Genomic DNA, 12761 nt, shown 5'->3' on the forward strand with positions numbered 1-12761 from the left:
CACTATCATAGTCCCATCAAAATGCAAAGTGGATAGAACCACTTACAATAGTCGAAGTACTTATAAGATTAGTAGTGCAAGTAAATTCGTATTTGAATCTATTTTTTTTAAAAAAAGTACAGTTCGTTCCACTTAAACTGTCACATTTTAAGTAGTATTGAATTTATATAACGACTTGTAATATTTGTTATATCCTTTTTTTTCGATAAATGTAATTTTTATTGAAAAGAAAAAAATATAGTACAACAGTACTCCTCATCAGGCGTCTCCCTCGACAGGTCAAGGGATACGCCAATTTAGTACAACAGTGCTATATCCTATGAATGTAGGTATTTAGTTAATTTTTGACAGTGGTACGTTGTTTATTTGTTTGTTTTGAAGGTGTTGGTATGTCTTGTTTCTTTATTTGCTTTAAGTTGTTTGTTGATTTAGATCTATTAATATCTTGCATATTGAGCGTTGTAATTAATAAGTTCAATATGAAAAGTTTAATCTGGTAAAAGTGCTTAAAATTTTTATAATTTCTTCATAAACAATTTGATATCGCTTATAGTTTCCTATTTTTTTCTTACTATATAATTGTAATTGATCATTAATATAACATTATACAGATAATAATGCGTATATATATTACTATTAATACAAAAGGAAAAGTCCCACTCACAATCGTTAGCGACATTGTTGCACCATTTTTTTGTGAAGTCAAAAATACCCTTCATGGTAACATAACTAACTTATTCAACTTTTCAAAATTTATATTAATTAATAAAAATATATTTTTCTTTTTTCCTTTTTATCAATGCAATATATTGGTTTATATATTTACTCTTATTTATAATATATTTTAAAGTGTAAAAAGTTATTTATTATATGTATGTAGAAACAACGTGCATGCCACAACGACTAATATATATATATATATTAGGCTCTCTCGCGGTTTATGCTTTACATTAACAAAAATACGCGTTGATTATACCGTAGCTAGGTTACCGTATGTATGTACCACTGATTCACGGAATAATAAATATTCAGTTTTAAATACAAATAATTATACATCGTACGAGTAAAATTCAAATTAAATGACAATCATATTACTGCAACAAAATTAATTAGAGTAATTTTAGTTTTTACATAGGAATATAAATAACTCGAGTTACAAACATAAAATATATAGTAAAATATTAAATAATTCTATTAGTTTTTAATTAATAACATTAACTATTAATTATCTATATATAAATATATATATATATATATATATATATATATATACGATGTATGTAGCTAGTCTAGAGCTGGTCGGGCCAAAGAAAGGCTCCCATGGCGAACTTTCTCTTCTGATGAACATCTCCGGCGACGGGCAGGCCGTACTCTTTCAGCAGGCAGTCCAGCTGCCACTCCGGCATCTTCTCGTAGTCGGACTTCTTGTACCTTGGGTAGTGAAGAGGCATCTGAAAACCACAACCCTTTGTGTTCATCACACTGCTGACTAGCTGCTGCTGCTGGTGGCCGTTCGGCCTCACGCCGCCGTTCACGGTGGCGCATGCTGCAGAAGCAGCTGCTCCGGTGCTCATAGTTTCTTCTCTGAGTGGAGTGCTGTGTATATATGTTAATTATATATGATGATCTACCTCCAATTCTTGCCTATTTATAGCTGGGGTACCTACTAGCTATATTGTTTAATTAATTAATAACTTGGAATATTCTACAAATTTCCTTTCCTTCTATATATATACACACATATGTATATATACGTATTTTTTCTTAATTGGAAACTTTGAGAATTAATTATAGCATGTATGATTGTTGGAAATAATATGATGGGGTTGATATGAATTATATGTAATTAAAATGACTAAATTATCCTTACTTAAAAATAAAAATAAATATAGGAATATAATCGTTTTGTAGTCAATACTAGAAGGTTATGGGCTAAAAATCGTAATAAATGATTATTATTAACCATAATTAAATAAAATCAAAATAAAAACTTATCTCATACATCATAGTAGAAATATTTGTCATGACTCCTAGTCATGTTCAAATATTTTAGACATGCAAACACAACACTTGTAACAAATGTTATGTGGTCATGATCAATAACTATTTATTACAGAAAAACTTTCAAAAGGGGTTTAAGTAAAATTTAAAAAAAAATTTCAAGAGAAAGTATAATTTCATATTTTTAGAGAAAAATTTAGGTACAATTGACCCTTATATTTTATGACAGAACCCAAATAGAAGGGAATACCATATATAAATATAGAAACATATACGGGAGATTTTATAATTTTAAAAAAAAATCTAATATAATTAGTAGTCAAAAGATAATTATTAGTTGCTAAACAATAATTAATCATTGATACATATACTATATATATATATATATTATATTTATAGTTTTTTCTATTTTATTCATTCCTTGTGTTGTAGTCTTTACCAGAAAAAAAACAGTAGGGACGGCGGACTAGCGAGAAAGAATAGATGCAATGCATTATTGTAATGAGAAAAGGAATGATGTAGACGACAATGATGTGTCTGAATTAGCCATTATATGTTTTCATTTTGTAATAACTAGCAACGTATCAAACAAAACTACCTTCTTCAATCATACAACATTAGCACCACCCATTCATAAACATATTTGTTATATTTAGCATCTTTATTCACAAAATGCATATGAAGAACTAAATATTCAGCAAGAATGAAACCAAGAGTACGATGAATCAACTCTTTTTTTTTTTTTTTTTTCTCGATTTTCTTTCCACTTTCATGCATGGAATAAGAATAGGAGTACAAATACAGCAACTAATGGCAATCTGGTATGGTTTGGGCTAACCTTGTACACTTGTTCTACACATGGATATACAATGAATGTGGCTAACAGACTACCTCACCCACACAAATGTCCTACTTACAGTCCTATAATATGAACAAATAAAATTTCCATTTGCAGAGGAGAGCACTCAACTGGTTGCCTAATAAAATCTGTTTGGTCTCTAGCAACTTCGTGACATGAGAATGTTTCTCATCTCTAATAAGGATTCAACTTAAGGCCTATTATTTTGGGCTGAAAGGAATATATTGAGACATGGAAATAATAGAAATCCCACCTTCTTCAGAAACTGAAACTTGAAATTTCGTGTACCATGGAGGTGATAAAATGAGCCAACATAAGACATCTATGATGCTTCACCGACGTGCAAGTTACGAAAATTATGGCACAGCTGGTAATAGGATAAAGAATGTTACTAAACCATCTGCAGAAGTTTGATACACCCGGATGAATTGGCAGCAACCACCATGTTTGATTTCTGTCTCCAGCAAACACTTGAAACAAACTGTCCATTGTCGTCTTCAGTCTCCTTACCAGTTATGGGATCGATGGAGCCAAATTTGTGGGTAGTAATTGGCATGGGCAAAGACTTGTAATAGGCAAATACCTATACACAAACATGTAGAAAAATGCAAAAACTTGAGATTGACGGGCAGCAGCTAAAACTGATAAAGAAGAGCTCCAAGAAATTAAAAAATACAAACACAAGTAGCACATATACAACCATGTCAATGCTATATGTTTTGAAGTTTATTTTGAGACCATCTTTGGTCTTCCAACATATATCTTCTCAATAAGAAACAAGAAAAACCTCGGACAATATGAAAAGAGGCCACTTGTTTTCATGTCAAAAATATGAAAGAAGTGGTTAGAAGTGCGGATCACCTCGTTTGTCTCTGAACCACATGTTATATACCCATCAGCAACTGATAAGCCAACAAAGTTCTGCAAGAGCAGGAGTGCAAAGTTAGGCAAAAAAATCTCCCAATCTGTACTAGATGAAGAAAACTACTCCTTGTTACGCACAGCTACCAACTAACCTTCTCATTTGTATGCCCTCTAAGAGTTAAGATACAAGCATCTCTTGATAAACAATTGGAACTTGTCTTCTTTAGATCCCAAACTTTCAGTGTGTTGTCAGTAGATGCAGAAACAAGAGTTTCCGCATCCAAGAATTTCGAGTAGCTAACAGCTTTCTCATGGCCAGCTAATATGCACCAAGGTGTTGAAACATTGCGAAGATCATAGCAGTAGGTCTTATAATCAGCAGAGCTAAAAGACAACAAATGAGTGGAGTGGGCTGAGAACTGTACACAGCAAACATTTGCATTGTTCCTGATCGTGCATAAACTGTTTTTCTGCACCAAAGAACAAAAGTCAGTTGTATAGCCATACAGCAATTACACCAAAAATATGAAGTGTGCTAAAAGCCAATAACCGATTTGGACAAAGCAGGCTAGGTATCAAGCCTGATAGGCCAAGTGCAAGAACTAAAACCAAAGCTGACTTAGGTAGGAGGGAATCAACAAACAAAATTTCCATATGTTATGCTCTACTAGAGCTGTTAACTGTGGTTATACGCAGATCATACAGCAGCATAAAGGAATTAGTTGAATGCCAGTGATTTTTAGTAAATGCAAGTTACAATCTAACATTTATTTATGTGGAAACATTAAATTGTGATAACCGGAGAGAGAGTATTTTATCTCCAATTTCCATAAGTCTAGAAGCATAAGATACACAACAAAACCAAAAAAAGGAAAAGCATACTTCATTGATGTTCCAAAGCTTCACCAAACGATCATCACTGCCACTGGCTATTTTCATCGGATCAACACGAGAGAAATCAACAGACCAAGCCCTCTCACTATGCTCAATGAAATGACAAAACTCTTGACCAGTTGCTGCATCCCATAACTACAACCATTCAGGTATCTTATGTCAGCAACTCAGAGATAAAGAATTAAATACCAATAAAAACATTAGAGGTCACCGTAACAGGAGATAACACCAGGAAGGATAATTACAGGTCCTGTGTTGTGAAGGAAAAGGAGATTTATAGTTAAAGTGTAGGTATTAGAAGGATACCGAATAACTTAATAAGTACCGTAATAGATAATACAGTGAAACTAAACTCTCTCTCTCTCTCTATATATATATATATCATCATCATCATCATCATTCCACACTCCCACTATCTTCTGGGCAATGAGAATGCAAAATTCTGAGTCTCTCTTGCGTGCTCTGCTCATTCTTACTCCAAGACATTGAACAAACAGAACTAGAGTTGACATCTTGGAATAAATCAGAGCAGTGACACCAATCTATCTAATGGAATGGTAGAAAATGAGCAAAGAACACGGACCTTGACTATGCCATCATAATCCGTCGATGCTAGGTAATTTCTGATGTAGCTATTCCAGCAAATGCAACTTAGCTTTGATTTATTTGACATCTCAACGACTGGATAATGAATGTCAACAGAGTCATTAAAGAGAGCTTGAAATTCGAAAATTTTTATCTTCTTTGACACGCCTCCTGCAGCTAAATAGTCTTCATCCCTGTCAAAACTCAAAGAGCATATGACATTTCCGGAATTGCTGAATTCTCCATTCCGTAAAATTCCTCGTACTTTGAATTTGCTGTATCGAGCATATTTGCACAAACCATCAAAGAAGCCCCCTAAACGATCAGCCGAATTGGACTTGTCCTCCATTCCCATGGTGGACCAGTTTTCACGGCTTCTCAACAGTTCTCCATCCCTCTGAGTGTCAAAATCACTGTCTGAAAGCTTAATGTTGGATCTCATGGAAAAGTAAGCATTTTCAAGTTGCCCGATACTACTCATCAACCTTGTTTCTGTATTACTTAGAGGGGCCATCTTAGGAAACATATCTAAACTTGCACTTCGTCTGCCGGACTTGCTTCCACTTCCAGTGAGAGACTCCTGAGGCAAGGAAGACAGAACCATTGATTTCTTCTTTCTCCGTTTCTCAACCTCTTGAATATCAGCTTCTATGCACTGGATTTGTTCCACTAGATTGGATGCATCCTTTTGTTTTTGCTCATCTAGTAAAGTAAGGAAATACAACAACAGTTCTGATTCCTCATCCTCTTCATTTATAGATGGCAACAACTCACACCCAGATAATTCTTGAACTTCACTTATAAATTCAGACTGCAGAATTTCACTGTTATTCAGTGAAATGAAAAGCAGTTACTTGCTGAAACTCATGTTGTAGAATACAGCAACCAAGTCAAAAGAAAAAGGAGCAATGAACTTGTGGATATCTCATTTACAAACAATCCAAATGATCACAAAAGGCTGCAGAAACAAGAACTTCACTTTCCGACCATCTCATGGCAATCTATTTGCAGATCTCTTCGATACAAGCATCATTACAGAATTGGTAATGGAAATTAAGTCAATTTGTATTTAACTTTGTTCCAATATAAAGAAACTTGGAAAGTAATTAAAGGCTTTGGAGATAACTTATCCTATAGCTAATACATACAAGAAACCATAATCAAGTTAGTCATGGTTCCTCATACGAATGTATTCATTTGAACATTCAGCATGGGTTTTCTAGAGGAACTCCTTTAGGTATATGGAGAAAACACAAATTTTCAGTCCTGTTGTGAAACTTCATAGCCAAGTTGAACTGCTATACATCTCTAGATCTAGATCCCAATGATATCAATGATATAATTTACTTGAAATCAAAAAGACTAAAGAAGGTGGCACTGGGAAGCACAAAAACATTGATGATCAATCTTCAAAGTACCTGGTGCTTGGGCGTAATGAAGGTTCAGGATGAAGTAACCAAAGGCAAAATCCAGCTTCCTTGGGATTCTCTGAAAGAAAACTTGGTGGAAGAATCCTATGACGTAAATCAAGCATTGCAGCAGCAAGAGATCTTCCAGAATCAAATGAGCCAAGTAACTGAAAGCACCATCCATATTGGTTTCAAAAAGACAAACTATCAGTCAAATAACCTACTGAAAAAAAGTGGGAAAAATAATGCTTTTACTTTAGTAAGCAAGCAGTTATTTGCACACATAAAAGTTAAAACTAATTATTAAATTAAAAAAAGAAAATAGAACTAGAATACTCAACAAAATTCTCCTAGACTTTCTTCTATATCCCTGTTGCTACAAGACCAGGCTGTCACATATCAAGGTTACTGATCTCCTGACAAAACTAAGATCTTCAAATTCTAGAAGAGCTGCACAATTTCATTTAAAAAAGAAAGGCAAAAGTAAAACTCAATCTCCTAAATCTTCAATTGCACTTGGTGTAGAAGAAAAAAAGAAAAAGGGACAAAAGATTTGTAATTTTAAAAATGAACAAAACAGGTTATATTAGAGTTTAATGGAATCCACATCAAATGAAACATTAATAATCCTCTGCAGATTCTTTGTTTAAGTGTTTGTCAAGAATTATAAAGTTCTATTGTAGCTCATCTGTATCTGGACTAGGATCTTCAGAAGATTGTACAAAAGACACAGTGACAGGCTCATCTTAATGGAAAAATAATTCATGCCATAAAATGTCATATCATGATCATACATTTGTTCTCACAATCAACATTTGCTTTAATTCAGCGGATATTCCTTAAGAGTTTAGGACACAGAAGAAAATCACTTAGACTCATGTCATTCACAAACCTCAAAGAGAAGGACCCCCAAGCAGTAGATATTTGACGCAAAGGTACAGCCCTTCTCCTTGAACAGCTCAGGACTGGTATACCACTTCTCTTCCAGCATACAACTCACAGAGGCCTGGGATGTTTGTGATGAGTTAGGCACATTACGGCCAAAGAACTTGTTCTGGTTCTTAAGTTCTGTTTTAGGATTGTGCTCGTAGCCTGCATCATTGCTAGGATCCAGAGAGTCAGCACCATCTACCTTGACAACATTTATGGGTGCAGATCTAATGCCAGACCTTGATGGAAATTGGGGCCACCTTTGGATAAAGGTCATATTGTCATCTAATTTCCGCTTCTTCCCAGCGTGGTTGTCCAAGTGAAGCATGCTTTGATACATTGGCTTCTTTTCATATCGGTTATAATTTGATTGGTGAGTATCTTGATCTGTAACATCTTGTGTTAACCCTGACCGTACAGAAGATCCTAGATACATGACCTGGTATGATCTCAACAACTTGAAGCAGGAGGGCCTCAAGTCCTGAAGGGAAACTCCATGAGAATGTGAAATGTCAACAAGATTCAGAACCTGTCTAAATATAAGCATCTTTTCAGCTCTATTTGCCCTCTTCCCCCCTGCTTCTAGCCATTCTCTTAAAGTTATCCCATTAGCAGTACTAACAGTATTCCATGGATGAGAAACACCATCTGAAATAGGCGAAACAGACTTTGCAGTCAAGCCTAGTGCAGCAGAATTTGTCGAACCACCAATGCCAGACTTAGAATGATCCAGGTCCCCAGACTCAGTATCAGATCCTCTGCAAGCTTGGCTTTTATGTATTACCCCTTTGCCTCTCAACGTACTCTTAATGAAGTACTCTGAAAACCCAGATTTAGATAGAATTTTTGTCCGGATACCTCCAGAAGAATACAAGATATCACCTGAAGCACCTTTGTCATCATTGCTTAATAAATTGTCCATGACAGCATTGTGATTGTAGTTTGTTGGTGGGTCATTTTGATCTAGTAAGCCAGAAAATAAATTCTTGCTCCGGTCCTCCCTGGCACTTGAGGTTGCCTGACCTTTTCCTTTGTACCCGGCTGGTCCATGAAGGTTGCCGATTCCTGATACACCCGCTATCTGATACAAATTCTGCCACTGGTTTCGCTTAGCTTGCACTCGTTCTCTATTACTAGAAGTACCCACTATAGTCAACCTTTCCCCATCATAATTTCTCAGAGTCAACTCCTCAACCATGACTCCAGCATCATTCATACAGCGAGGACTGGCACTTGCATGTTCAGAAGAACCTATTCTGTCTAGGTCTTTTGCCTCCAAAATATCTGAATATCCATTCTTTGAGTTCTCAGGATAATCATTAACACCAGGTGTAATCATTTCATTCGATTGCAGCATGCTGGAGCTGCCAGGTTTCAACGAGAACTCATTCTCTTTATTTCTAATGTGTCTGTCATCCACAAGTTCAACAACCTCATCACCTATTGCTTCATCCATACTGTCTCAGATATTCTCATTTAATCACATAAATTGATTTTCACTGCACAAGAAGCTCACCCAATGAGTATAGAAAACAAATCCATTCAAACTTAATTTAGGCTAAGGCAAATGATGATGACGATGATGACAACATCATCAACAACAGAGACAATATGGACCACTCTACTAATAACAACAGCTTAAAGAAACTTATAGCAACCTAGAGAACTAAACATGCTGCACTCTAAACCCGTCAAGCAAAGGTCCGTAGTTAACAAAAAATGCTAATGATGACAACAAAGATGATAACAACAAAAAGCACCGCACGAACAATAGCACCAATATAATTGTAATACCAACAATAAACTATACTTTCAGTAAACCAAGAAGGCAGGGATGACACTAATAGCACAAGAAGAGTTAAGAAAATTACAGGAACCTAGAGAGTTTCTCATGTGTCTAAACCCTCAAATCAGAAACAGTTGATGCACACCCATATGGCCTATAGCTAATGCAAAATCAACCAACTGTAGGAATTTGACCCACGGATGAAGTGATGTAAAAGTTAATACCAGCAGTTTCCTCATGGTATCGTATCTGTACAATACTCAATATGAACGAGAGCAACTGAAGATGTAGAAGCAACCCCAACAGAAGGCCAAACCACAGCAAAAGAAACTAAAAAACCTAAACAAATATCAACAGGAAAGCACAAATCTAAAAATCCCGGACTTCATTCCCAACCTTCAATTAAAATAAAGCAAATGCACCATACCTAGATAACCCACTATTCCACTTTCTTCCACACCCGCTACGGGTATTACAATGACAGGAAAAATTAAAAAAAAATCCCACTTTAATTCCCATAATCATTCAAAAACTCGGAATCAGAGCAAAGCTAAACACTCAAACATTCAAGTTGCAAAACGCAAACAGAACACGAAATTAACAAGAAATCCCAAGTAAAACTCAGAGAGGCGTACCAAAACGCGGGCGTAAACGAAGGAATTGAGCAAGAAAATGAGCAGTAAAGAAGAGAGAAGAATATGGAAGGGGAAATTTGTGAGCCATGGAATAAAAAGCCCTAAGCAGTATAGTATAAAGAAGATTTAGGAGGTGGGTGGGTGGATGGGTGGGGGGTGGGGGTGGTGTTGATTTGGGATATCGGAAAGAGTGGGAGAGATTTATGGGAATTACCTGAAATGGCAAAAATATCTCTTCCGGCGCGCGCACACAACACACACACACACTGATCTGTGATTTATTATTATTATTATTATAATTATGAAGTATTCCTTAATCTCATATTAAGGTTGTCTCAGTTATCATACCCACTCATCAAATATTCTTTTTTAATTTTTAGCACAGTTTTAAATTTCAACTTGTCACCCATCTTCCCCCCCCCCACCCCAACAACTAGGGCTATTAAATTTCAAGTTGGCTCCCCAATTTTTTTTTATTTTCACAATTTATTATATAATACGCTATTTTGAAACACCAATTTTTTATCAAATCTGCACAGATATGCCGATAATATGTTCATATGTATATTTCAATTCTTGTTGAATTAAACTTTATCACCAGCCAAGTATTATATGAAAAGTACGGACAATATATATTCTATTCTTTCCACAGTATTTCTTTATTTATATTCCACATTTCCCGTCATTCTTATATCAAAATGCATATATTCATTTGCAAAAATTACCTTCGTCATTGAACTGAAATACCAAATCTTAAAATTATTTAAAAAAATAAACAAATGGTCAGAAAATTCTAATTAAAAAAAGGAGGAATAATATGGCAAGTATGGCAATGACATATAGTTATTGAGTTGGTTAGGGTATACGTAGGATTTTGTGGGTAAAGTGGAAAAATGGATGGATGAGATGAGGTGAGGAGTAGTGGAGAGTTGGGGGAAAATTGGAAATAGTAGATTAGTAGGCGAGGCGAGAGTGGCAATCAAACCTCCACGTCCATCACAATCCGAATTGGAGGAATTGCAGCCCATTTTACGTGGCGACTCTTCCTCTACTCAACCTTCCCTCGCCTCTTTCTCACTCCACCCGCCGCTTATCAAATTGTAAATTAATGTAAATTTACCACTTCACAAAAAAAAAAAAAAAAATCAATCACATGATAAAAGTATCATATTTACGCTGTGATTAATTTGATATCGTCAAATCTGATTTTTTTTTTAATATAAGATTTTTTTCGAAAAACAGATGCTTACCTGTTTGAATTTGAATTTGAATTTTCGATTTATTGGATTCAATTTTTGAATTTAAACTCTAAACGTATAATAATAAAAGAAAATTTTTTTTGAGTTACAAGCCGCGATTTCTGATACCACTATTTAATTTTATTTTTGTGTCAATAATATATTTAAGTTGTTTTTTTTTCTTACTTTTTTTTTGTTATTTATTTTATTTATTATATATACACATAAAAATTGCGGATGGGTAGATAAAAAAAGAAAAATCAAAACCTCAAATCTCTTTTTCGTTATAGATTTTTATAAAGTTCAAATTTTGTCGATAAAACAAAATTATTGATTTTTATTGAATGGCTGAAAAATACGCCCACCTACCCGTCTTTTATGCTGCAATTTTTACTTAAATTTAATGGTTAATTACACTTAAATCCCTATGAAAAGATAAAGTTATTTTTTTTAAAAAAAAAATTTTAAAATTATACTTATATCCTCTCTGAAAATTTACTATTTACACTTAATTCCGTTTTATTAGGGTTTAGATTAAAAATACTGATGTTAATAAAAAAATTACATAGATTTTTAATTTTACCCTTTATTTAACATTCTTATGTAATAAATTTATACTTATAAGGAAAAAATTATAATGATGTTAATCCACTCCATATATATATATATAACATTTATCTTTTCATAAGTATAAAAATATAAATGAAAATATTAAATGAGGGGCAAAAATAACAAATTATGTAATTTTTTTGTTAGCTTTAGTATTTTTTGCCCAAACCCTAACCAAAGGAGTGTAAAAGAAGAATTTTTGGAGGCATGTAAGTGTAATTTCAAAACTTCTTTGAAAAATGCTTAATTTCGCATTCTCATATGGAGTCTAAGTGTAAGTAACCCCAAACTTAAATTCAATTGTTGCACACATTCGTTTAATATTAGGGTAAATTACAAAATTTGAGGTTTTGACATAATTATAAATATTTTATCATTGTTTAAAAAATTATAAATATTCGTTAATTTTAAATTCCGTCCAAAAAAGAGCCCATTTTATTAGCATCTATTAAATTTTCATTCAATTTTTGTGGCAAACTGTCCAAAAACATCTTTTGGTAATTTTATGTATCTTCTAAAAACTTTTTATGAACAAATACGCTCTATCGATGATTTATTTTACCCACCTCAAATCTTTTTACATTATTTCATTTTTTTAAAAAAGAAAATTAACAAAAGTAAAAATAGTAACTTCATTTCAATGTCTGACAACTACATAAATATTTTTCATTTGAGAGGTCATTTGTAATTTTGTAAATAACGAGAGTCTATTCATAATTATATCGAATCTTGAAAGCCCCAATAACTGTAACTTACCCTTAATATGATTGAGCTTAAAAACTAATATTTCCAATTCACATTATTATTTTAAATAAAAAATAGGGTAAATTACAATGAGTTTCTTGAAATTTGTCATTATTATAAATATCATATCGTTGTTTTGAAAATTATAAATACCCCTATTAAATTATAAATACCCTAACAAAAACCTACTTGTGACAGCCCATTATA

The 12761-nt window shown here is 33.8% G+C and overlaps 1 protein-coding gene across 2 annotated transcripts; it reads right to left on the minus strand.

The window, feature by feature from the left end:
- Positions 1-2717: 2717 nt before the first annotated feature.
- On the minus strand, positions 2718-10309 carry LOC105158532 (protein SPA1-RELATED 2). 2 transcript variants are annotated; one of them, XM_088883741.1, is made up of 8 exons: positions 10178-10309; positions 7505-9041; positions 6622-6779; positions 5202-6027; positions 4607-4753; positions 3877-4194; positions 3722-3781; positions 2718-3443 (listed from the first exon to the last, which is right to left on the minus strand). In XM_088883741.1, exons 2-8 carry the CDS (start codon positions 8996-8998, stop codon positions 3252-3254), a joined length of 3195 nt encoding a protein of 1064 aa, XP_088739867.1. In that variant the 5' UTR covers positions 8999-9041; positions 10178-10309; the 3' UTR covers positions 2718-3251. The 2 variants fall into 2 exon arrangements, with proteins under 2 accessions (XP_088739867.1, XP_011073618.1); XM_011075316.3 differs by lacking the exon at positions 10178-10309 and adding an exon at positions 9964-10129.
- Between the last annotated feature and the right edge of the window lie 2452 nt (positions 10310-12761).

Source organism: Sesamum indicum, linkage group LG1, assembly GCF_026168435.1.
Source record: "Sesamum indicum cultivar Baizhima isolate 11 linkage group LG1, ASM2616843v1, whole genome shotgun sequence".
Classification (NCBI taxonomy): Eukaryota; Viridiplantae; Streptophyta; class Magnoliopsida; order Lamiales; family Pedaliaceae; genus Sesamum; species Sesamum indicum.

Excerpts from the sequence above, each read along its gene's own strand:
- LOC105158532 (XM_088883741.1), bottom strand. The coding sequence starts at position 8,998 with ATGGATGAAGCAATAGGTGATGAGGTTGTTGAACTTGTGGATGACAGA. Across the intron at positions 6,028-6,621 it reads TCATTACGCCCAAGCACCAG|TGAAATTCTGCAGTCTGAAT; the intron begins GTACTTTGAAGA and ends ACTGAATAACAG. Across the intron at positions 4,195-4,606 it reads AGCTTTGGAACATCAATGAA|AAAAACAGTTTATGCACGAT; the intron begins GTATGCTTTTCC and ends TCTTTGGTGCAG.